The sequence below is a fragment of the Gossypium hirsutum genome, chromosome D13 (genome assembly GCF_007990345.1).
Source record: "Gossypium hirsutum isolate 1008001.06 chromosome D13, Gossypium_hirsutum_v2.1, whole genome shotgun sequence".
Taxonomy (NCBI): domain Eukaryota; kingdom Viridiplantae; phylum Streptophyta; class Magnoliopsida; order Malvales; family Malvaceae; genus Gossypium; species Gossypium hirsutum.
The window spans coordinates 59,737,869-59,759,530 of NC_053449.1; the positions used below are offsets into that span (position 1 = coordinate 59,737,869).

The 21,662-nt window shown below is 35.4% G+C and overlaps 4 protein-coding genes and 1 long non-coding RNA gene across 12 annotated transcripts; 3 read left to right on the forward strand and 2 right to left on the reverse strand.

Annotated features, from left to right (window-relative positions):
• Positions 1–589: 589 nt before the first annotated feature.
• LOC107937977 (protein SAWADEE HOMEODOMAIN HOMOLOG 1) lies at positions 590–4,093 on the reverse strand. Of its 7 annotated transcripts, none has more exons than XM_041109351.1 (10): positions 3,538–3,555; positions 3,157–3,264; positions 2,646–2,731; positions 2,529–2,548; positions 2,222–2,360; positions 1,647–1,791; positions 1,518–1,569; positions 1,138–1,281; positions 932–1,051; positions 590–834 (listed from the first exon to the last, which is right to left on the reverse strand). In XM_041109351.1, the coding sequence occupies exons 2-10, from the start codon at positions 3,180–3,182 to the stop codon at positions 793–795; spliced, it is 774 nt and encodes a 257-aa protein (XP_040965285.1). In that variant the 5' UTR covers positions 3,183–3,264; positions 3,538–3,555; the 3' UTR covers positions 590–792. The 7 variants fall into 7 exon arrangements, with proteins under 7 accessions (XP_040965285.1, XP_016726487.1, XP_016726485.1 ...); XM_016870998.2 differs by having other exon boundaries at positions 2,503–2,548; positions 3,538–3,553; XM_016870996.2 differs by lacking the exon at positions 3,157–3,264 and having other exon boundaries at positions 590–827; positions 2,503–2,548; positions 3,538–4,093.
• Positions 4,094–4,406: 313 nt separating this feature from the next.
• Positions 4,407–6,088, forward strand: LOC107937961 (auxin-responsive protein IAA26). Its single transcript, XM_016870977.2, has 3 exons — positions 4,407–4,431; positions 5,593–5,734; positions 5,845–6,088. The coding sequence occupies exons 1-3, from the start codon at positions 4,407–4,409 to the stop codon at positions 6,086–6,088; spliced, it is 411 nt and encodes a 136-aa protein (XP_016726466.2).
• Positions 6,089–6,104: 16 nt separating this feature from the next.
• LOC121225173 (uncharacterized) lies at positions 6,105–6,728 on the forward strand. The gene is made up of 3 exons (XR_005923108.1): positions 6,105–6,266; positions 6,362–6,426; positions 6,557–6,728. It is a non-coding gene; the product is annotated as an uncharacterized lncRNA (long non-coding RNA).
• A 1,243-nt stretch (positions 6,729–7,971) lies between these two features.
• LOC107937973 (mitochondrial import inner membrane translocase subunit TIM17-2) lies at positions 7,972–9,505 on the forward strand. Of its 2 annotated transcripts, none has more exons than XM_016870989.2 (2): positions 7,972–8,130; positions 8,616–9,505. In XM_016870989.2, exon 2 carries the CDS (start codon positions 8,680–8,682, stop codon positions 9,352–9,354), a length of 675 nt encoding a protein of 224 aa, XP_016726478.2. In that variant the 5' UTR covers positions 7,972–8,130; positions 8,616–8,679; the 3' UTR covers positions 9,355–9,505. The 2 variants fall into 2 exon arrangements, with proteins under 2 accessions (XP_016726478.2, XP_016726479.2); XM_016870990.2 differs by having other exon boundaries at positions 8,001–8,106.
• Positions 9,506–10,103: 598 nt separating this feature from the next.
• Positions 10,104–21,396, reverse strand: LOC107937972 (uncharacterized). Its single transcript, XM_041109354.1, has 22 exons — positions 20,273–21,396; positions 19,877–19,992; positions 19,238–19,446; positions 18,799–18,918; positions 18,213–18,341; positions 17,993–18,118; positions 17,271–17,326; positions 17,086–17,185; positions 16,883–17,000; positions 16,430–16,639; positions 15,859–16,195; positions 15,047–15,140; positions 14,517–14,625; positions 13,335–13,606; positions 13,034–13,161; positions 12,665–12,899; positions 12,106–12,294; positions 11,718–12,007; positions 11,310–11,523; positions 10,970–11,212; positions 10,563–10,654; positions 10,104–10,488 (listed from the first exon to the last, which is right to left on the reverse strand). The coding sequence occupies exons 1-22, from the start codon at positions 21,094–21,096 to the stop codon at positions 10,341–10,343; spliced, it is 4,359 nt and encodes a 1,452-aa protein (XP_040965288.1). The 5' UTR covers positions 21,097–21,396; the 3' UTR covers positions 10,104–10,340.
• Positions 21,397–21,662: the final 266 nt, after the last annotated feature.

Sequence of the window (21,662 nt, forward strand, 5' to 3'; positions counted from 1 at the left end):
AGTCCAAGGCTCAAAATTGTGAGCCTGTGAGGTGCTTTTTGTATTATTAGCAGAGGTCAAGCTCCATGCCCGAGAAATGCAGCTGATGCCCTCTTGTAAGGAACTGCTACCGAGTACAGAGACCAGCCAACAGTTGATTTGGTAAGGAACTTTCGGTTGTCAAATTGATGCATAATTTTTGGTTAAGACTAGTTGCATTCCTTGACTCTGGCTTTTGTGCATATCAAGTGTTATTTCTATCTGCAATATATTTTCAGGTACAGCTTCAGGTTAATTCCTCCTTGAATGTTTAAATCATCTGTTTTTCATGTCCGTTAAAAGGGGTAAGCAGCGTATGCTTTTTGCCTTATCCAGCAATTTGCACAAACCACTTTTTACCTTTAATGGCACCTCACTTCCCTAGGTCAATTGCTTAGAGGCTTGGAATTTGCGACTTTTATTCTTGCATATGAACTTGAATACTGATCTCAGAATTGTTTTTAACAGGCTGGGACCATATAGCATATTGAGGTAAGCGAAATGAGTTGCTTGAGAAGATGAGAATTGATTTTCCAACAAAAAGAAGCAAAAAAAAAAAAAAATCATGTTATGATTGGCAAATAAGCCGAATGATCCTTTTGTGGAATATTGTGTTTTTGACTTGAAATCTACTGTTATTTTATTAAGAACAAATTTGACTTGAAAAGAGGTGCTTGTGATTCCTTCCTTTGTTCAGTAAACCACGCACCCATACAAGTGCAAAATTGAAACTGGATGATTCAAAAGCAAGCATGGTGCAAGCTATCTGAATTTTCAGCCTAGAATTCGACAGAGTCTCCTCAAGCGAACTGTCTCCTAGCAAAAGGTGAAAAGTAGAAAGATCAGTATTGAAAGCTTCAAATGGCACAATGGTTTATAATCTAAGAGTTAAAAGCAAGATAACAATGCTTGCCTCAGAGCTGTCGTGATCATATCGGATAAAAAACAGACACCTGCAACCTCTTATGTCATGAGTTTTCCGTTCTATCTCCAAGACATGAGCATCGTAGTAGATTGATTGGTCTCTTCTCTCCTGAATATTGAGCCAGAAATTGCAAATTAAGTAACAAAAGAGTTAAGAGGATTATTAAGGACAATGAGTGGAGTTTATATAGTCACCTGCAAGCATAATACAAGACCTCCAACCATCACCTTACAACATTCGGAATGTTCAAATGGGATGGATCGTCCTCGTACTGCCTTTTTTACATTAACCCATTCATCCTCCTCAGCTCCAAATCCGACAAATCTAACACGAACTTCCTTTAGGAAACAATACATTTTATCAAATAACTTGTAAAATAGAACACTCAGAATCATTACAATAAACTCCTTTTTAAGAACTCTTAAGATCTAGCTTTGGTGCAAACCGCCTACACGTAAATTTCAACTCAATCTCACTCGCAATATGATTGATAGCAACAAAGAACAGTTTAATGTTAGCTCAGGATGAGCATCAGTCTAGGCAGTGATCAGAATAATATGATCTATGTACTTACAGTTTCACCGGAACTGGTAACTCGGTGAGACAGAAACATATCAACATCATACCTGCACATAACAAATGCGTGTTATTATGCATAACAATGGAAAGCCTAAGTTATGCTATTGAGTTTAAATACTCTTACCATGCTCCATCTGTTGAGGACTTTGCCTCAAATTCGAGTTCTGATAGATCCGAAACTTTTTCTCCCACTTTTGAAACCAAACCTAGAAAGCAGAAAAAAAAATTGGCGACCGGATACATGCTTTTCCACAAACATGATGCTTCAGCTGAGTAATAAAAGTTATAAGTTGCTTTTTATTTCTAGATCACAAAGCAAAAGCAAAGATGACCAAGAAACGCGTGTAAGATTTCTACAGTTTAGAATATAAGAGTAAAAAAGAGCATCAGCAAACAAATGTATACTGGTAGAAGTTCTACTCTACAAGTAAAAAGGAAACCCGATTCTTTGCCTTGTTTCTCGAAGACAGACAAAGATGCCGTTTTATGATTTATTGTTACACAGGCAAGGCCAATCAAAAACCAAATTTTAAGGCCTGGTGAACTTTTAGCTTATATCTAACATTACATGCAAATACAAAGTCAGGGGCTCCTCAATGCTTATAGAGCTTTTATATTTCTGAATCAGGTCACTGCACTAAAGTAAGTAGCAAATTGAACATTTCTGTTTTTTTTTCAAACTCCCAAAAAGAGACGCACCTTTAAGAATCTGACTACTTTGATCTCCATCATTTAGAAGGCAAGTTTGAGGGAGTCCGGACTCATCTTTGTATGTATTCGTCACTGAAGGAACTTTCACTTTGCTTTCTTGCTGCCTAGTTGTGAACCAGTTTTGTACCTGAGAAACAAATATTGGACTAGGGATAATAGGAGAGTTCCTAAACTGTTAAATAAAAACAACATAAGCAAAATCGAACGAAAATAGGAGAAATAATAAGAAAACTAATGCAGAAAATGAAAGAAAGAGAGTAAAGAATGACCTCGTTCCATTTAACGATGGGCTTACCAGCACGACCTGAGGATGAACTACAAAGACAACATGCATCTAAGTGCCATCAAATTCATATGGTTAAAATAAAAAGGGGGGGGGGGTCTAAGAAGAGATACATGAAATTCAACTAACCTAAAATTTCTTGCAAGTTTTTGACAAAACTCTTTACTCTGCAGCAGCTCTCTTGATTCCATGAACAATTTCTCCATTTTTTCAATCTGTGCATAAAGAGGTAACAAAATGGAAAAATATCTGTTTCATGATCCCATCAAAGCATAATAGCTTTTCAGAAACAAGCTACATGAGGCATCTAAGAGCTATACAGAAACTCAGTACAATGGATGCATTGGTCTGCTTATAGCAAACAGTTCAAATCATCAACATTCGAATTTAAAACCATGTGTACATTACCACTATGTCAAAACAAGAAAGATGCCAAGCAAAAGGACCTGGCAATTAATCGAAACTATCATACACGTGAAACAGAAACTAGACAACTGCTGTAACTTCAAGATGCTAATGAATTATGAAATAACATTAACGATGTATTCAAGATAGTAAGAAGCAAGAACAAAGGAAACATTAAGATGTAGGAAGCTTTCCACACTGAGAAATCTGAATATATGTAATAATTCCATGGCACCTTTGGTTCCGCAATTTAGACACCATAAATTGGACCGGGATTTCTGAAACTATTCATTCATAAAGACAACTACTAATGATAATATCACATGTTGCCATGCTGAGAAACCTGAAAGTATGTAAAAATTCCATATCACCATTTGTTGTAGATTCTAGACACCATGATTTGGAGCTAATTTCTAAAACAGTTCATTCATAAAGAAAACTAATATTGATAATATCATATGAATACAGCAACGTGAAAAAAAAATCTTTAAAAAGAACCATGAATATAAGCAAAAACTAAGAGCTAAAACTGCACATTTGTTAAGAAATTAAGAAGCTGGTAAAATACCCAGATAAAGAAATGCCATTTGAAAAAGAAACGAAAGAATTTTATTACCTCAGCTTTTGTAAACCCAGAGAAGACCGGCCTCTGTCTTGGGCGTAGACGATCCATCAAACACCGGAAACAGTTAGTGGGGTAACTGGGATCATACAATTGGAGATTAAGAATGCCTAAATTTATATAATTTTGAAAACCCTAAAGTCTTTAAGTTTCAAAAACAGGGTATATCCAATGCCAGTTTAAGCGCCTTTTTGTAGTTTTTGATTCAATTCTATATGATTGTCTTTCACCTTTTCTTCTTTTTTGCTAACTAGAGTTGCAGAAAAGATTCTTCGCTCAAATATGAATTTTCCATTTTAACATATGAAAAATTCCCATATAAACAGAAAATATTGTTGTGAATCATATATATCCATCGGTGGAGTTCTCAGCATTTGGGCCTTGATCTGGCCTGGGTTACCAATTATAAACTTTAATGAACTCTGATCTACAACAAAAAATGAATTCGGTTCATGCCTCTGATTGACAAAATTGCTGGGGAAATAAATCCCTCCTTTCAAGATAATGGATTTGGAAATCTTGGGCTTTGGTTGTTTGAATTTTGAAATGCATTCGCAGATTTCTACTTGAATCACAATTATAACTTTCATATAAATAACACCATATTTAAAATTACCTATAATCCATATTAATCTAACATAATGTATTTCAACAGTATTCGAAGTTACGTATTTCTTCATTGACAAATAATATTCATGTGAATCGAACTAAAATTTAATCGGTTAAATAAGATAACTTTCTTCGCCTTCTCTTCTACTTTTGTTCCATTTACAATCGTAAATGATATAATCGTAGCAGACATAGATAAACTGATAACTCAAATGTTTTAAGATAATAATATAATTGAGAAGGTGTGACGGCTAATGAAGATTAAGGATGCTGTTCATGGTAATAGATTGTGACCACATTTATAATGCAAGTAGATCCCAATTTAAAAAGTCCAAAAGGGCTCCTCTAAAAGTGAAAAAGGCAGTGATGGATGATATGTAAATGGATAAGGGTTTATTCTTCTGCTATGATAATGATGATCTGCACTTTAGTGTGTATATATAGTACACTATACTGGTAATTAACTTGATAAAACAACTTCACTGCTGTAAATGCTAAACCCCCATCAAAAGAAAAGGTAGGCTTTCTCCACCGATCCATGAAACGTGGATGGCAGAAAGCATGACTTCAAGAGCCAACGTTTATAATGATAGTGACTGCTTCTATCAAGGAGATTATTTTTAGTTCTCAATTCAACACTTGTTTGAAATATTTCCTTTATTCTTGAAATATGGGAAGAGTTCATCATTATATTACGGTGAAAGGTTAACTATAGTTGCAGATATTATAAGTAGTTTGCTAAGCTTACATTGTTATAGTATAAATTCTTTATAATTTGGATAATTAAGTGCATAGATGAATTTACTTATTAAGTTTATATATACATATATATATATATGATATTTAGTCAATTGTCGAGATGGATCAAAGATATTTACTTGTAGAATTCATCCAAATTTGAGCTTTCGAGAGAGTAAATGATAGATTTTTATTTAGATAATTCTTTTTGTATATATATGTGCTATATAAATATATCCCTAAAAGTGTATAAATACTAATGATAAATGATGTCATCATTTGCTATGTTTATGTGCCTAGCCAAGCCTAGGTCCTAGGTATGTTGTGTTGCCTGTCTCATCTAATGTCCTATTTTCCATTTCTAGTGTTGTGGGGAGTAATGAAATCTCTCTCTACAGTTTCCTTTTTCTGCTCTACTTAGTCTCAAGAGTAAACTTGAAAGAAAGTCAAAAGGACCACAACTATACCAGACACAAATCCTTGAAAAAATACCAAAAAATTTGAACATATCCTTATCGAACACACTGGAGTATCATGTGTATGGTTGTCCTTTTCCTTGGTAACCAGCAAAATTCATATAAAATCTGGAATTCAAGTTCTTTAACTATAATACAAGCAGCAATTAGTATTTTTCCTCTAATCCCCACCCTTAGCCTCCATTCAACTAAAAGAACCAAAAACATAGTTTTCTTTCTGCAACAGATACGGAGGAATATTCTCAGTTGCTGAATCTAAATCTTATGAACAAAGAATGTCCTGTAATAAATCATGACAGAAAGTTGGAGTTGAGTCTTGGTCCTCCAGGAGAATTCTCACCAATCAGAGAGAATGCCTCAAATAAAAGGTTGTCATGTTTTTTAAATTTATGATACTTGTTCTTGTAGTATTTGCAGCAAAAAAATTTCATGCTTTAATTCCTCTTACCTGATCTTAAAACTGTCTGAAAATGAGCAGAATTGCAAGTTCCCCAGTTGTTGGTTGGCCTCCAATTAGGTCATGCAGGAAAAACCTTGTAATCAACAGCTTGTCAAAATCAAAGGAAAATGGAGGAAAACCAGAAAATCCCTTTGTAAAGATCAAAATGGAAGGGACCCCTATTGGAAGGAAAGTGAATCTCAATGCCTATGGTAGCTATGAAGAACTCTCATTTGCCATAGATAAACTATTCAGTTGTCTACTTGCAGGTTTGTTTTTATAAACACCCTCAATTATTTTTTCTTACATTTTCTTAACTTGACTGGTTTATTATAATATTATCTAAAAGCTCAAAGAGATACATCTGCAACTCAAAATGGAAACAAGATTGAGAGTTCATTAGCTAGAAATGGGGAATATACTTTAGTTTATGACGATGATGAAGGAGATGTTCCATGACAGTAAGCAAAATTTTCTCCATCATTGGTCTTTAAAAATGAAACCTGTGGCATACATTTGACCCAAGATTTTAGAGCAACTGTTCTTGTTTTGGCAGTATGTTTGTTTCTACTGCAAAGAGGCTTCATGCATTGAAAAGTTCTGAACTTTCAACTCTACAAAGTAAGTTATATACGTTTTTTTTTTCTTTTTGGCATTAAAAGTTATAGAACTGAAAATTGTGTATTTATGTTAGCCAACTTTGTAAGTAATTTGGGGGAAACTTTATTGCTTCTTCTGTTTTTTTTTTCAGTTGGTGAGAGTAAGAAAGAAAAGACAACACTTAATCCTGCTGTTCTTATTTGAAAGGGATGAGAGTTGCAGTTAAATGGGGAAATCTTTTTTGGTTATGTTCAAGTGGAGAAGTGAAGTTCTGGTGGCACAAAATTCTTCAAGTCTGTCATTTTGTAATCCTTTCATGAAAAGTTGATGAATTATTTGGGATTATTTGTTCTGAGTTACGAGCCATGAAGGGGTTCATACAGTGGGGCTGCCCGGCCCTAAAATGAATTTTTTTTATTTAGTTGTTTTATAATTTATAAAATTTTAAATTAGTAATAATAAAATTATATTTTGGACTTCCAATAAATATAAAAATTAATTTAATTTTTTAAAAATTATAAGAATATAAATTATTAAAATGATAAAATTATATTTTTATTATCATAAAAATATATTATTTAATTTTCGCCCAAAATTTTGACTCCACCACTAGGCTGATAGAATAGCTGTGAGAATGATGTATTTGCACTTTGTTTTTCCTTCTATTTAGCTCTTTTATAGGTAAAAAACTAGTTATTTTGCATTATTTGGAAATGGAAACTTGATGGTACATAAAATGATGATATCTTACAGATGTTGTTTTCAAATATAATTAAGACACAATATAATATGATTTATTTTCATATGATGATATCTTAAGTATTTAGATTCGAGATCTATCACGTGTAATTATATGTGTAGGTCTCTGAATCCCATTATGATTAAAAAATTCAGTTTGTTGACTTTAATTTGAATTATATCAGTTCTTAATTTACTTGTGCTGTAATGATTTCATTCTATTTTATGATTACTCAAACATATATTTGAATTTGTACTTGTTAAACTTGAAAAAAATCATTATATATCCTTAATTAATATTTAAATGTGTAATTATTCTTTACCCTTTTAGCCGCGAGTAGAGTTTTTAGACTTGAGATAGTGACATCGGTGACGTATTTTTTTTATGTATTTGAATTATTTTACTATATCCTACACCTACATGTCATTCTTCCAACTCTAGGCCTACAACTCGACTAATCATGTATGGAATAGTTTTCTTTAAAAAAAAATGAGACATTTATGATTTTTTAACACACTTGCAAACAAAAATTTCACTATAGTGTATCAAATGATAAATCTTATTATATATAGAGTTAGTATACCATTTGTATACGAGTTTAGCTTTAATGTTAAATTTAGTATCCATACCAATGAATATTTGACCCATGCTCTTTTTGAAAAAAAAATATAGCTACTTAATTTGGAAGAAAATAACTTAGATACTAAATTGAGAGAACCAGGTACCAAATTGAATGTTGAAACGAAAATTCGGTGCCAGATAGTGTATTAACCCATATATATGAAAATCATTAAGAAGAAGCCCAAAAGCAAAGGCCATTTTATATAAAACAAACAGAGAAAACCCAAATCCAAAATGAAAATTATTTTCTAGGGTTTTACTCATAAATAATCTAAATTTTATGAAATAAACCCCTCCTTTTTCTAGTCAGACCTCAAGTTTTCTCGCAGATCGCCACCGAGGTTTTTTTTCTTTTTTCTTTGAAGGTATTCGATAATTTCATGTATGCTAAAAGATAAAGTTATTTCTCTTCTTTTCCTCAGTGATTTCTGGGTTTCGTAGACACTGATTATTCACCATCTGAAAATTGGCTTTATTTTGTTACTGGGGTTTAATTCTGCTCTCGTCACGGTTTTAGCTTGAATCGCTTTTATGATCGTTTTCTTTGATATTCTTTTCCATTTATATAACTTGCAATTAGCTGGCTTCTTTAGAAAAGAAAAATTAGTGTAAAAAACATATGTGGAAATTTGTTTCCTGGAAATATTTACATTTATTAGGTTCATATGTTTTTCATGTTGGTTTTTTGCGGGTTTTTTAGGTCAAATAACGTTTATTTGTTGCGATCAAACTATAACGGTCTGTTGAAATTTTTTGGTTTGGTCAGTCCTAAGTTTTTAGTTTATTTCAGAATAATTCTTGTTTCTGGAAATTTGAGGTAGTTTTTTCTCTTCAACGGTGCATTTTGCAGGGAATTTTGAAACTTGGGGGGCTGTTTTTCATAGGAAGGCAATAAAATACTGTCTTTGTGAACCATGGGGACCCCAGAAACTTCTCGAGAGCCATGCCCTGATCGGATCCTCGATGATCTTGGTGGTGCTTTCGGTATGGGCGCTGTCGGAGGTGCTGCCTTCCATTTCTTGAAAGCCACAAACAACTCCCCTAGCGGTTCTAGGTTGATTGGAGGAACTCAAGCAGTGCGGATGAATGCCCCTCGTGTTGGTGGTAGTTTTGCTGTTTGGGGTGGCCTGTTTTCGACCTTTGATTGCACCATGGTATATGTTCGACAGAAAGAAGATCCGTGGAACTCGATTATAGCCGGTGCTGCCACCGGAGGGTTCCTTTCTATGCGTCAAGGACTCGGTGCTGCTTCAAGATCGGCATTGTTTGGTGGGGTATTGCTTGCTTTAATAGAAGGTGCCGGGATCATGTTGAATAAATTTCTCAGTCAACCACAGATGCCAATTATGATCGAAGAAGCGGCACCGAATGTGGCCGGTATGCCTGGATTTCCAATGGGGCAATTGCCGAACCAAGCCCCTGCATTGGTCGACAGTTCGACACAGGGTTCACCAGAGTCTTCCTCCTCATGGTTCGGAGGAGTTTTTGGTGGTGGAAAGAAGCAGGAACCGGCAGTGGGTAATGGAAATAAGACGGAGGTTTTGGAGAGCTTTGATGCTCCTGCGGTGCCATCATTTGAATACAAATGAAGTGATAGATAAAGCCATATGTTAAGCAATTTGAAATTGTGTTTTCAACTTATTGAAAGCCTGCACTTTATGGGATATATTGAAAGCAATATTTAGGTATTTGTGATTTATTCGTTTTCCCCTATTTATAAACGTACATGTTATTTATAAATGTTTTATATTCATCCCCTGTAATTTTATATTGATTTATTTACTAAATTTTGATTGCATATTGCCTTGTGAGCCCACTCCTCGTGTGCCGTTATTATTTAGACTTTATATATAACAACCCATATTGAAGATAATATATTTATAGCCGACACTTCGAGAATTATAAGAAAAAACCTAAAAGCTTACAGAACTAGGAGTAAGGACCGAGCCAATTACCCCACTTTCAACTATCTTAACTCTCTTACAGCTCTACTTTACTGCTAAATGTCGTCATCATTACAACATAGCTGACATTCCCAAGTAGGTATCAAAAAAATTATTTTATGCAGTAAAACATTACTATATTCAATCAAGTAATGTGAAATGTATGCAAAATCAAAATGTCTCTTTTGAGTAAACGAAAAACTTCAACTACGCTTTAAAACATATAATCAAAATGTCAATTCTGTTACCTTCACCAGCTTTGTAATCTCTCTTTGTTATGAATGAAATGAATTTTCCAGGAAAAATGAAAGAGAGCAAAGAAAAGTTCAATCCCTACAATTAACTTAGAACCAAATTACATATACAAATGAATTCTCTTTAAAACACATTAGCAATATCCCAATTTGTTATTTGCATTGCAACTCCAAAAAACAATAAAACTTGACAAACTTACATGAATGAATGCTGACCCTTCTCACTCTAATAATTTTCTTTTCAACTTTTTTTTTCTCTGTTTTCTATTTCTACTTGTTACTCTCAAACTACATACAAAAATAGGACAGCAAAAAGAACTAAACAAAATAACCCTCGTTAACGTGTAAGTCTGTATCTCTTTTTAGACAGGGTGTGTCTCATGACTGCCAAAATAGGTCAAAATCATTACTATACAATGAACGGTCTTGAATCTCTAGATTCGCAACATGCCAGTTTATGAGTTGTGATTGGAAAAGCTTACACAAAACCAGTCCAGCAGGAAAAATCCACCATTCACTTTCATCCCTGCACATCCAAAACCAGACCAATTATATAGTATTACAATAAAGTTTACTTTGTACCTAAGAACATCAACTTACATGTTAATATTCCATGGCTGAAGGTTCGGGATCTGTTTACAAGATGATGACTGACTCTTATAGTGAATATACCCACAAAGAAATGCAACACCCTGTTGAAAGCCGAGGTGATGATTAACATAATTGAAGCCAAAAAAAAAAAGAGAACACAGAAGAATCAATGGATATCAAAGTAAAAATATGAGAAATTGTACAGGTAAAAACTATATCGCCTTGCCATCAAATACTCCTCGACAGGAGGGCAAGAAGCAGCAATGGAAGGTACAAATTTAGTACCGAAGGGATAGGGGAGGGGAGAACAATGCTATTCACATCCACCATTATCAACCCTTCTCCGTGCTTATTTACTTTCCAGAAGAAAAGCATGTTTATTGAGTGAATAGAGATTGAAAGTTCGAGGAACTTACGACATTAACCAAGGATGTTATGTTCCACAAAGCATAGAAACGTGCGAGACCTGCAGAACGCCTTGGTCCATGACTGAATAAAGCATTTATGCCAGCAGGAAAAGGAAGAAGAACGCCAAGAGGTAAAATAAATAACACCAGAAAGACATCCAACAATGATATTGAATACAACAGAAGGAACGTGAGTAACACTAAGCTAAAATCTCCTAAAAGTAGCATTGATATGACCAAGCCAACAAGATCCTGCAATCACATAAACAAGGTGTCAAGTGAAAGATTTAAATCCGTAGATAATTTACAAGTAAGAAATAATATAACCCCTTAAATTCATGTGAGCTACCTGGTGACCAACGGGTTTAGTATTGTGGACTATGAAAGAGAGAAGGTAAAACATATCTCTCTTCTCTTCAAGCATTTGTAAGTTGTTAGTATCTATAAGACTTCCATAACTCCTCCTCCGCCTAGCAAAACCATCACTGCTTTCGTGACCTTGGGTTAAAAGCACATCTTCTCCTAGGTGACCAGATTGATTTTGCATGTATGTGGTCCTCACGCTGAAGCAAACAAGAAAATAACAAAGCTAAATTCTATACAATTAAGGAATCAAATGATTTGAGTATATGCATGCACAAACATGTATGATCTTTAAAACATTCAACAATTTGAATTTATTCCATCATAAAAGCACAATATAACTAAATGTCCAAGTTTCGGACAAATATTGATGCCCATGTCACATGCGTATTACCTTGAAAGTAGTGCAGTTCGGACTCCTCCATCGGTATTTCCCGAGGATACAGGTTCGCTTTCCTCTTCAACAGAAGACACCAAAAGTCCATACTGGTGATAACCGTTAGGTGCAGCCTGAAACCAGGCAAGACCAATGAATACGCCATAGATTCTCAAAGCAGGATTAGCATGGGTTTCAAGCCATCGCAGGACAGGTCGAAATGTTACTCTCAGCTGTCCACGACGAACCAAGCGTAATTGTGCATTCAAACCAGCCACCAGTCGATACCAAGTAGTGGGGGGCACTAACTATAAGAGTTACAACAATTAAAAGAGTTTGTTATAACAGAAATTTGAACATGAACACATGCTTTCACCAATTACATGGTTAAAATATGAGAACTGACCTGACTCATAAGACTGGTAAGAATGTTATCATTTTGAAGGGAAAATGGTGCCATATAACTTCCGTCACCTCCAAAAATTATAACCATAGGAAACCTTTGTGGGAGGCGAGGAGGAAGGTCTGTTCTCTTTTCATCTCCACCAAGGAAGAAGTCCATATAAGCAAGCATTAAATCAGAAGTTGCAGATACCTACAGTGAACAAATATAAGAATACAAGTTTGAAGCTACATCCAAGAATTATGCTTGGAAACCAATTGTATAAAGTTTAAAAAACCATTCAAATCAGTAAATACAGAACTAAGTTTAAAGTGTAAGACCTGCTTTCATATGTCCCATTAGATTTTTAGCTCTTTCTACTCAAAGCAACTTTTTTGTTTAAACTAGAAAGAGCTCAACAAATGAAGGAATCTATCTCAATCCTAAGACGTGTACATAGCAGGAGCAAAATTTTAGCTTAAATTAACTTTCAGATTGACCCAAAAGCCAACTACTAAATGCAAATCAGGTAAAATAAAAACATTATAGCAAAATTAAACCAAGGCTAGAAGTAAACAGAAACCTTAAGCCCCTCATAGAGAGCCCGTGAACGGCAAGAACGTAAGCAAGCATGGTCATACTCCGATCGCACGAACTCACGTAACCGTTGCAATCTCATTCTTCGCCGCCATTGCTGCCATGACCAAGCAAGGGGATATGCAAGAATAGAAAGAATTGTGTAAATTGCACCTTCCCACCACTGGTAAGCAGCTATTGCATTAATCTCATCCACAAACATGTTGTATGCACCCTCATATCTGCCAGGTTAAGCACAACAAATCAATGTGCAATAATAATGATTAATGTTAATGTAGTCCAGTACTCAGCACAATTAGGGATTACATAGTTTTGTATGAGAAGCATTCAACAGAAAAGGTAGCCATGTACTCACACAATCTCTTTTATTTCTTCTGGAGGCGTGTGGGGCAGATGCCAAGGTTCACTGAAAGTATTAGGACCCATAAAATACATTCTGTGCACATGACTCTGTGATTCCTCAACTCTGTTCGTTTCCAATACCTGAAAGAACAAAATGGCACAATTGAAGTCAAGCCATAGGGGGTAATGGGAAAAAGAAGGGAATGATATCCTAGCCAAGGCAAAATGATATCTTAAAGTATATAAATTATCAGCATAGATGACCAACAATCTATGAAATAATAAAAAGAAACAACACAAAAATTTTATATGACCTCATTTAATGACTCCAGAAATGGAAAAGAATGATCTATTTGAGAGCCATGCTGAGTGGGAGCTGGGCCTGGTAATTCATCAACTCCAACAAATTTCATTCGTGCAACGCTTAGCACTAGTGCTAAGAGGATGAGAAGACCCACAAGAAGAAGACAAAATAACCATGGTCCCCCAAATGTGTATATTAACTCTTCAAGTGCTGTGTAACAGTTTGGCATGTGATATCTGTCTGAGATGCATTTGTAAGGACAAGGGGTTTCAGCAATACCACCTGTGATGAAAGGAGAGGAAGTTTTCAATATAAATTTACCAAAATGAAGAAAAAAATTGAAATTAATTTATGTTAAACAGGACAAGAAATCACAAGAAAAATATCCTTCAACAAAGGCAAAACCAGATATTTTATTTTGTAGGAACCGTTGGATACAAACACGGTCAACTTAAAAGTAAAAAAATTTACTCCGGTGACCGTTCACGTAAATACGACATCAATCATTTTGACTTGTAAATGTGCATTTCATATAAATATTCAAGGATTTAAAAAAAACTAAAGAAAAACTTACTGCACAATAATTTCTGCATAAAGATAATAATGATGCAACTTTATTTAATTAATTTTCTATTATTACCATAAAAGGAAAATATTATCTGTCACCACATAATTGATATCAATATTTGTCTTGATAGCCAACATCCTCTCGGCCTAGTGGCAAGATCATTTGTTGTGTGGCATGAGAGCTTGGGTTCAATCCCTAACAACCCCAACCCTTACCCCTAATTATTAAAAAATTCTTGATGAACTAAAAAAAAGTTCTTAATTAAGGAAGGAAATATTAAGTATAATAGCGTTTAATTAAGTAAAGAATTAGAGAGAACCAAATTAATAATGACATAAGATTTAAAATTGATAGAAAATTAATCATATTGATGTACAAATTTAGAAAGAGGTTGCTGAAGCTAAATAGGTTGGGGGACCAAACTAGAGCTTCACCTTTTTTTTTTCTTAGTTTTGTAAAGTTAATATTAATTGGGTTTTCAATTACTCAGGTGGGGCCAAGGCCCTACCAACCCCGCCTTCAACTCACCCATCCTTCATGACAAAAAATCCATAAACTGCAGTAAAAGAGCAGTATGTCATTTAGATCTCATATAAGATATAATCTAGTCAATAATGAGTGTACCTCGAACAGCAATATAAATGGCACGATGGGGAAGCTCCCAAGCAGGGCAAGGTTGACAGAGGGAACTATCAGATCCACTAACATTCTTGTAAGTACCAACAGGACATTCCTGTAAAAAAAAAAAAAAAAAGAAATGGTAACAAACTGTAGCAGCTGAAAGTGAATAATCAATTTGTATTGGTTCAAAAGAATAAAGAAAAAGGATTCTTACAAACTAGTAAAAAGAGATGAATGACAGACTTCTCCTATGTTAATTTACACAACTATTAGAACAAAATTTACTTCCTCCAAAAGTTCATTCATATAAAATGCCCCTGTAAATTCAGTCAAATCATTTGATTGGATAGATTTTTCCCCCTTAAACTGAAGTCAGTCAAGCATTTACATGATAGAATTCATGTTAATTTGGTTATTGTATAATTTTCAATTTCCAAGTGCTTCATATAAAAGTATAGCATCAACTAGCAAGCAAATTCCTTATTCTATAAGAATCTGAAAATTTTTAGAAAGCAACAAAATTGCCAACTTACCACACAAAATGTCCCATACAGCCCTTTCGGACAAGCTTTACCAGTCACTGTTCCATTTTCTCCAGAACCACTCTCATCTCTACCTAATCCTCCCCTTCAAAAATTATCAAAAAGTCATTAGGATATCAAAAGGATATACTCTTTAAACAAGCATCCATGACAAGAATTAAATCGCAAGCATAAACTACAAGGCAATGACACAGTTCCTAATTAAATGAAACAGCAAATAAGCACTATTGGCAAGTATCATGGCATTGGTTGTAAAAATAACCTGTAGTACACACAGCTTAAAGTTCCAGGTAGGTGCTTCAAAGCAATGAAATAATATAAGGATCAACTACTCATTAATGCAACCAAAGTGCCAGGTAAATTCAAAAAATTAACATGCTTCACCATGTGATCACAGCATCAAGATAGATCTAAGCATACTATAAAATAACAATTTAAGTTACCACCCAAAAAAGCCCCAAAAACAAACTTTATAAAACAATATTCGCAGTTTAAGTCTTCAATTTAGAATATTCTCAGATACCAAAAAGCAAAAAACCATCAGGTTTCTAACATATCCATAAAACATTCACCATGCAATAATATTTGGGACTTGACACTTCACAGTTAAAAAAAAGAGCATGCTTTGATGAATTTCTAAATTCTTTTTCTTATGTGATCAATTTCTAAATTCACTAATGGCTTCAAACAAACAAAAAAGATAAAACTTTGTGATAGAGGATGTGCCATATCCTAGGTGGGAAAGTTTCTTAGCAGTTATCGTACAATATCATTTAGAAAAAAGAGTTACATTGGAAACTAACCTAGCATAGATGCTTCCCTTCACTCTAGCAATAGGCTGGTACACATCTCCAGTGGGAATGTTTGACCAATGAAAATGAATCCTTCCACCTCCTCCACCACCACCCCCTTTGGGACTACCATATCCTCCTACACTTGAAAGAATGGCAGATTCACCAAGAGTCATCGTATGTAGAAACAGAAGCACAGTACCACCAGAGCCACCCCCCGGAGCTATGCTTGAAACATTGGAAAGAAAATTCTTATATTGCCAGACAGTTTCTGCAAAACCTTCTCCATCAGCCCTCACAGAACCCTCAACAGACAAACTTGATAATGGATGCTCCACAGAACCCATCACTGTTCAGACATAACATCTCATGAAAAACTTACAAACATAAATACCAGCAGTATTCATTAAGGCTATGTTTGGTAGTAAGGGTTTAAGACAATACAGCAACTGAAACAAGGCTCAGAGGAAACAAACACTATTGTAAAAAATGGCACTGAACTTACCCTTGCTAAGACTTGCAATGAAAAAAAAGAGAGAGATAAATATATGCCCTTGGAAAAAAAAAGACCCCAAAGCCTTACCTATAATACCACCGCCTGCAATTGAATCAGCTGAGCTCTCATTTCCACTTCCACTACCAAGTTCACAGGGCAACTTGGAATTTCCATATGAATTACCACCCCCAACACAACTACTATTATAACATCCAAGGCCTCCTTTACCACCATGGCCACCACCACTGCCAATACCATTGTCTAAAAAGTTCCCTTTGCCAACACCACCTATGCATCCTGCACAAGAACAAAGGTAAGTCCCCCAGGTTAACAAGCTCAGCTGTATTTTGTTCAATTTTCTTCAAGGCAAATAAGAGATAATTAGAAGCTATAAAAGACCTTTATGATGGATGGAGAAGATTTCTGAGCATGGATATGTTTGTATGTGCAGGTATGGTTGCATGTACACAACAGGGTGTATATAGAGAGAGAGAAAGAAATTGAAGAAAATATAACCTAAACCACAACATAGAAACTTACCCATCCCAGAAGCACTAATTATTCCAGAAGACTGCACAGATATCGTTCTAGCCCGATGGAAATGAACAACAGACCCCTTAATAAGACCTTCGACAGTGATGTCCTCAACTCGGCATATCTACAAACCAAACTAATAAAACGGTTAAATAAGCTAAATAAAGCATATTTCTCTGTTCACTATGCACAACTATATTGATAAACACCTGGAGAGTAAAAGACAGAGATGAATTCACATTGCAATCTTCAGGTGGATGAAGTAGTTCAATGGGGCAATCTTGGAGCTCACAATAAAGCTTTGGTGTACTGCCAAACAGAGAGTAACAGGATATATTATAAAAAGGGTAGAAACCTTCAACACAAGGGAGATACAACCAAACTAAAGACTTACATAGCATAAGATGATGCATCCTCTAGGGGACCACGTAAAACAGATCCAGGTCCAACCTTCATGCAAAACAGATATGGTTAATTTATTAATTATATGGCACAACTAATTCATACATATGTAAATCTGGCAGAAAGAATTTGTCACAACTGGTGACTAGCATTCATAAGTTACCACACACAGTAATGAATGCATGTCATACCTTTCTACTTAACTCTTATGATGATTAACTCATGCAATGATGGCGAAAGAAGTCCAATTTACCAGAATGAAAATGAATATGGCATCAAGGAGGAGAATTACAAAGGACATCAAATTTACATTACTGTAGCCTCCAATGGAAAGATAACAGTCGGCTAGTCAAACTCATGCTTCCATCCAGAAAAAGGGTTCCATTAAATAAATAGAAAAATTTATACTGTGGAATTACAATGAAATCATTGTCCTCAAAACAACTGAAGATAGTCATGGTTCACAAATAAAATGCAAGCTAGGAAGAGCAATAAAACTTAATGGGTGGTCCACTAGAGAACTAGAAAAGAATCCTTATTACCCATAACTGTCGAACCATTATCGCATAACCATTCCTACACCTTATCCTCCTGATCAGAATGTTCTTGGCAAACTTAATTTACTTTTAACCATATAAATCAAAATATTTCAACCCAAATGCATAAAATTTGAACCTAGAACCAATCCAATTACCACATTAAATCATCACTTACGTGAATACTGTAAAATAGTGATAGGACCAAACGTTGTGCCTGAATTTTATCTCCTGATCCAGATAAATTCAATAAACCTTGTCCATGTACTCCCAGGTTTGCATTTGATTGTATAACTGATGATTCCTAGGTACGAAAAAGAGAGGGGACAGAGTTGTCAAGCATCATTACATCCCGAGAAAATGCAATAGAAACATCAAAGCTGTATCAGGTTAAACACCTTGAGAACGACTAAATTACTAGCCTCGAGCCATGAAGTTGCAACAGTTGAATCTTCACCACCATCTATTAGCATTTTTGAATTCCACATCAAGAATATTTTCACAGTCATGCGTAAAGCCCCATAGACCTGTTATGCATTAAACAGGGAGATCATAGAGTATTAAAAGCATATTATAAATATGAAGGAAAAAAGGAAATAAACAGTCAGCTGAAGCAGAAATAAATAGAAGGAAGCTAAGACAGCTGATACATAATACCCTCATTAGATCTGCTGCTTAAGGATATTTCAAAACTTACAAAGACATGTTAAGAACACAAAAATGCATCGAATGAAGTGGAAATAAATATCCACAATGATACAACAGATAGATAAAACTTCAACTAAAACAAAATCAGCTACTTCAAAAAGGGTATTCGGTTGGGTAAACCACTTTAACAACTTAGCAATATGATGATGATAAGACGTCAGAAGAAAAGTAGAAAACTGAATAGTAAATATGGAGAACATTGACTCGCATAATGATTAAAAGGAAAAGGGAATAACAGACTTAATAATTCAAGTTCATAAGACGATGTATCATTACCTTGATTATAGAATCACTCATTAACAGTTCTTCTGCCAATAGTTCAAACTCTGAAGTTGCATAATGTGCTAGCCCAAAGCTCAGAACCCCCCCACATAGAAGACTTATCTGTCCTTGCACCTGTATAAGGATCAAAACTAGAATTAGATTCATTTTGCCAAACTCAATTTTATATATTACAAGCATAATCATAAAACATTAATGCGGAATGCGGTGATAGCAGAGGCAGCAACTCCAAACGACCTTAAAGAGAAATTTCATTAGATAGAGGTAAGTAAACTTATTATTAGCTCAGAAGCCTAAAGGAGAAAATTAAAACAAAGAAAAAACACTTTGAAACAATCAAAGCAATGAGAACTAAAACCCAGTAATAATCATGTGTTGGGGGATATCTACATTACTTAGTATCTCATTACGAAAAGAACTGAAGTTCTCAAACCTGAACACGACTCCAAAGCAATGGAACACTGGCCCTGGCACAATTTCGAATATAGACATTAGTCCAAAGTGGCTGATAAGGAAACTCTAGAAGAAGCGTTTCTGTATCTGTTGACAAATTATAATTGTTAACATTAAGACTTCGAGGCACAGCATCATAAAGGGTTCCAGCAGCACCAGCATTCTTAGAGCAGCCACGGCTAATTCCTCCTGAAAGATAATTATTAAATGATTACCAAGCAGTCACCATAAATGGACTGAGTGGGAGCAAAAAAGAACAAATACAAAATATTGAATAATGAAATCACAAAGCCTCAAAGATAAGTATTTTTCCAAGCTTGTCAGCCAACAATAGTTTACGATATGAGAGCAATTCATTTATATCACTATCAAAAGGCATCCAATATTCCAAATTACTATAATCATAAAAAAACTTTAAAAAACCTAGCAATCTTTTCGCTCATTGGTTGTGACTCATGTGCATATTGCCCATTCTTTTAGCAAGTTGAAAGTAATCAGGTACCCAAAAAGATGTTATGTAACAAGAGTATAATCTAATTTCTTAATAATCTTAACAAATATTGAGCCTTTTCCTATGATCCATCATAATGAACAATGGCAAAAACAAGAAGCATCTTACCATGCACATATATTGTTGGTTCATCATGCCTGCTGAAAACATCAACCGCAACTCTTCCACCACCTCCACCAGCAAAACCATTACCTCCGCTAGCACTTATCCTGCCACCTCCAGTCCTGCTCTTCACAGAACCACATATTCAATGCTTTAAAACAAGTAATTAACTTCAAAATATGATTTACTCTCAAAATTATAGTTAGCAGCACGGCAACATAAACAGCCACTTACGTACCTAATTTTCTGCAACCTGGTAATCATTTATTCTCATTATTTCCAAATTCCCGTTTCCACTTACCAAACGAACACAAAATAACCATACAACTATGGAAACTAAATAAACCAAAGCATCACTAAAAATAATTCTTAAGAAACAAAGTAACAAGAGAGAAGCATTACATTTTATGAGCTTTGATATAGACGGAACCACCTGAACCACCACCTCCTTTACTCCCTCCATCACCCCCCTCAGCCAACAAGCTCCCATTCACATCCAGAAACTCTTTAATATCCATTCTTACCCGGCCACCACCTCCTCCTCCGTAATCCACTTCCTTACTCGTCGACCCTCCCTTACTACCATAACTCGAAGGGTTCTGCAATGATGACCACGAATAAGCATCTCCACCCCATACATCCTCCGGCAGCTTCCCTTCCTCCACTAAACAACTCGCACCTCGGCCCCCATGACCTCCGCCCGCTCCCTCTACACCCTGAGGTGTCCCACTCGTCTGCGGCGGCGGGTCCCCTGCCCATCCCGTAGTGTTCACGGCCGAGCCATTGAAAAAACTAGCGTTATAAGCCGCGAGCTCGAAAGTACCAGCAACTATAGTTGAATTTTCGCCTAAGGAAAAGTTCCCGCTGATGTTTAGGGTTATGGAACAGCCCAAAATGGGGCAATGGAATCGAACTCCGGGGAGTACGTAAAAATTACCCTTTCCCGCTATGTAAACATCACGAGTGAGGTTCAAATCGGCCACAATCTTACACGTGGAATCGAGAGAACCTACCCCACCGAGATCGTCAGTACAAGACACTGACGGTGCGTGAGGAGGCGGTGGAGGAGGTGCTGGAGGAGAGTAGTCTTGGTGGAACAAAAGACCTTCCGAATCCGAATCGGTTATCCAAAAATCCGATTCGATGCTAGAAGACGAAAGACAGATGACGAAGGTGGTGCAGAAGAAGGTGAAGAAATGAAGCAACCGAGAATGAAAACGAGCCATTCACTGCTGCTGAAAGTCATCACAATGGAGGGTTAAGATCTTGTTTCGGAGGTAAATTCGTCGATTCGAAAACATTCGGGCACCACAACCATTGAAAACACCATTAAAAACAAGCAAATTTCACAATGATGCGAATATAATATTTTTGCGACACTTATGAAAAAAGACAAAGGAATTTGAAAACCCTAGTAATTGGGTTTCCGTGTAACTCTCTGAAAAAAAAATATAATTATAATAATTAACAATATGAGTTGCTCTTTTCACAGGGAGGAAGTAAAAAGGATGGGACCGCTTTATTGGGGGAGAAGAAGATGAGGAGAAAAATAATCAAGTACGGTATCGCTTATGTAGGTTTTTTTGTTTTTTGAATCTTGATTGGCAACTTTTTCATTCTGAAAGCCAGTGATACATTGACATGTAATCGAGTTATGCTAAGCTTGGATGCTCTAGATCATTTATGAGAAGTTAATGCTCTATTTAACCTTTTGTTAAAAGACCGTTTAAGCTACTTTAAACGTCGTCGTAGAATGGGGAGATTTAGAAAAGGTTTTTGACCTTAATTAATT

Bases quoted from the DNA above. Each gene is read 5' to 3' on its own strand.
- LOC107937973 (XM_016870989.2), top strand. From the start codon at position 8,680: ATGGGGACCCCAGAAACTTCTCGAGAGCCATGCCCTGATCGGATCCTC.
- LOC107937961 (XM_016870977.2), top strand. From the start codon at position 4,407: ATGAAGATTAAGGATGCTGTTCATG. The intron at 4,432-5,592 runs GTAATAGATTGT...TTTCTGCAACAG, and splicing joins GATTAAGGATGCTGTTCATG to ATACGGAGGAATATTCTCAG. The intron at 5,735-5,844 runs GTTGTCATGTTT...GAAAATGAGCAG, and splicing joins GAGAATGCCTCAAATAAAAG to AATTGCAAGTTCCCCAGTTG.
- LOC107937977 (XM_016870995.2), bottom strand. From the start codon at position 3,594: ATGGATCGTCTACGCCCAAGACAGAGGCCGGTCTTCTCTGGGTTTACA. The intron at 1,282-1,517 runs GTAAGTACATAG...TGTTTCCTAAAG, and splicing joins TTACCAGTTCCGGTGAAACT to GAAGTTCGTGTTAGATTTGT. The intron at 1,052-1,137 runs GTGACTATATAA...CTCAATATTCAG, and splicing joins GTCTTGTATTATGCTTGCAG to GAGAGAAGAGACCAATCAAT.
- LOC107937972 (XM_041109354.1), bottom strand. From the start codon at position 21,096: ATGGCTCGTTTTCATTCTCGGTTGCTTCATTTCTTCACCTTCTTCTGC. The intron at 17,186-17,270 runs GTAAGTCTTTAG...TCTGTTTGGCAG, and splicing joins GATGCATCATCTTATGCTAT to TACACCAAAGCTTTATTGTG. The intron at 14,626-15,046 runs GTAAGTTGGCAA...TTTTTTTTACAG, and splicing joins TGTATGGGACATTTTGTGTG to GAATGTCCTGTTGGTACTTA.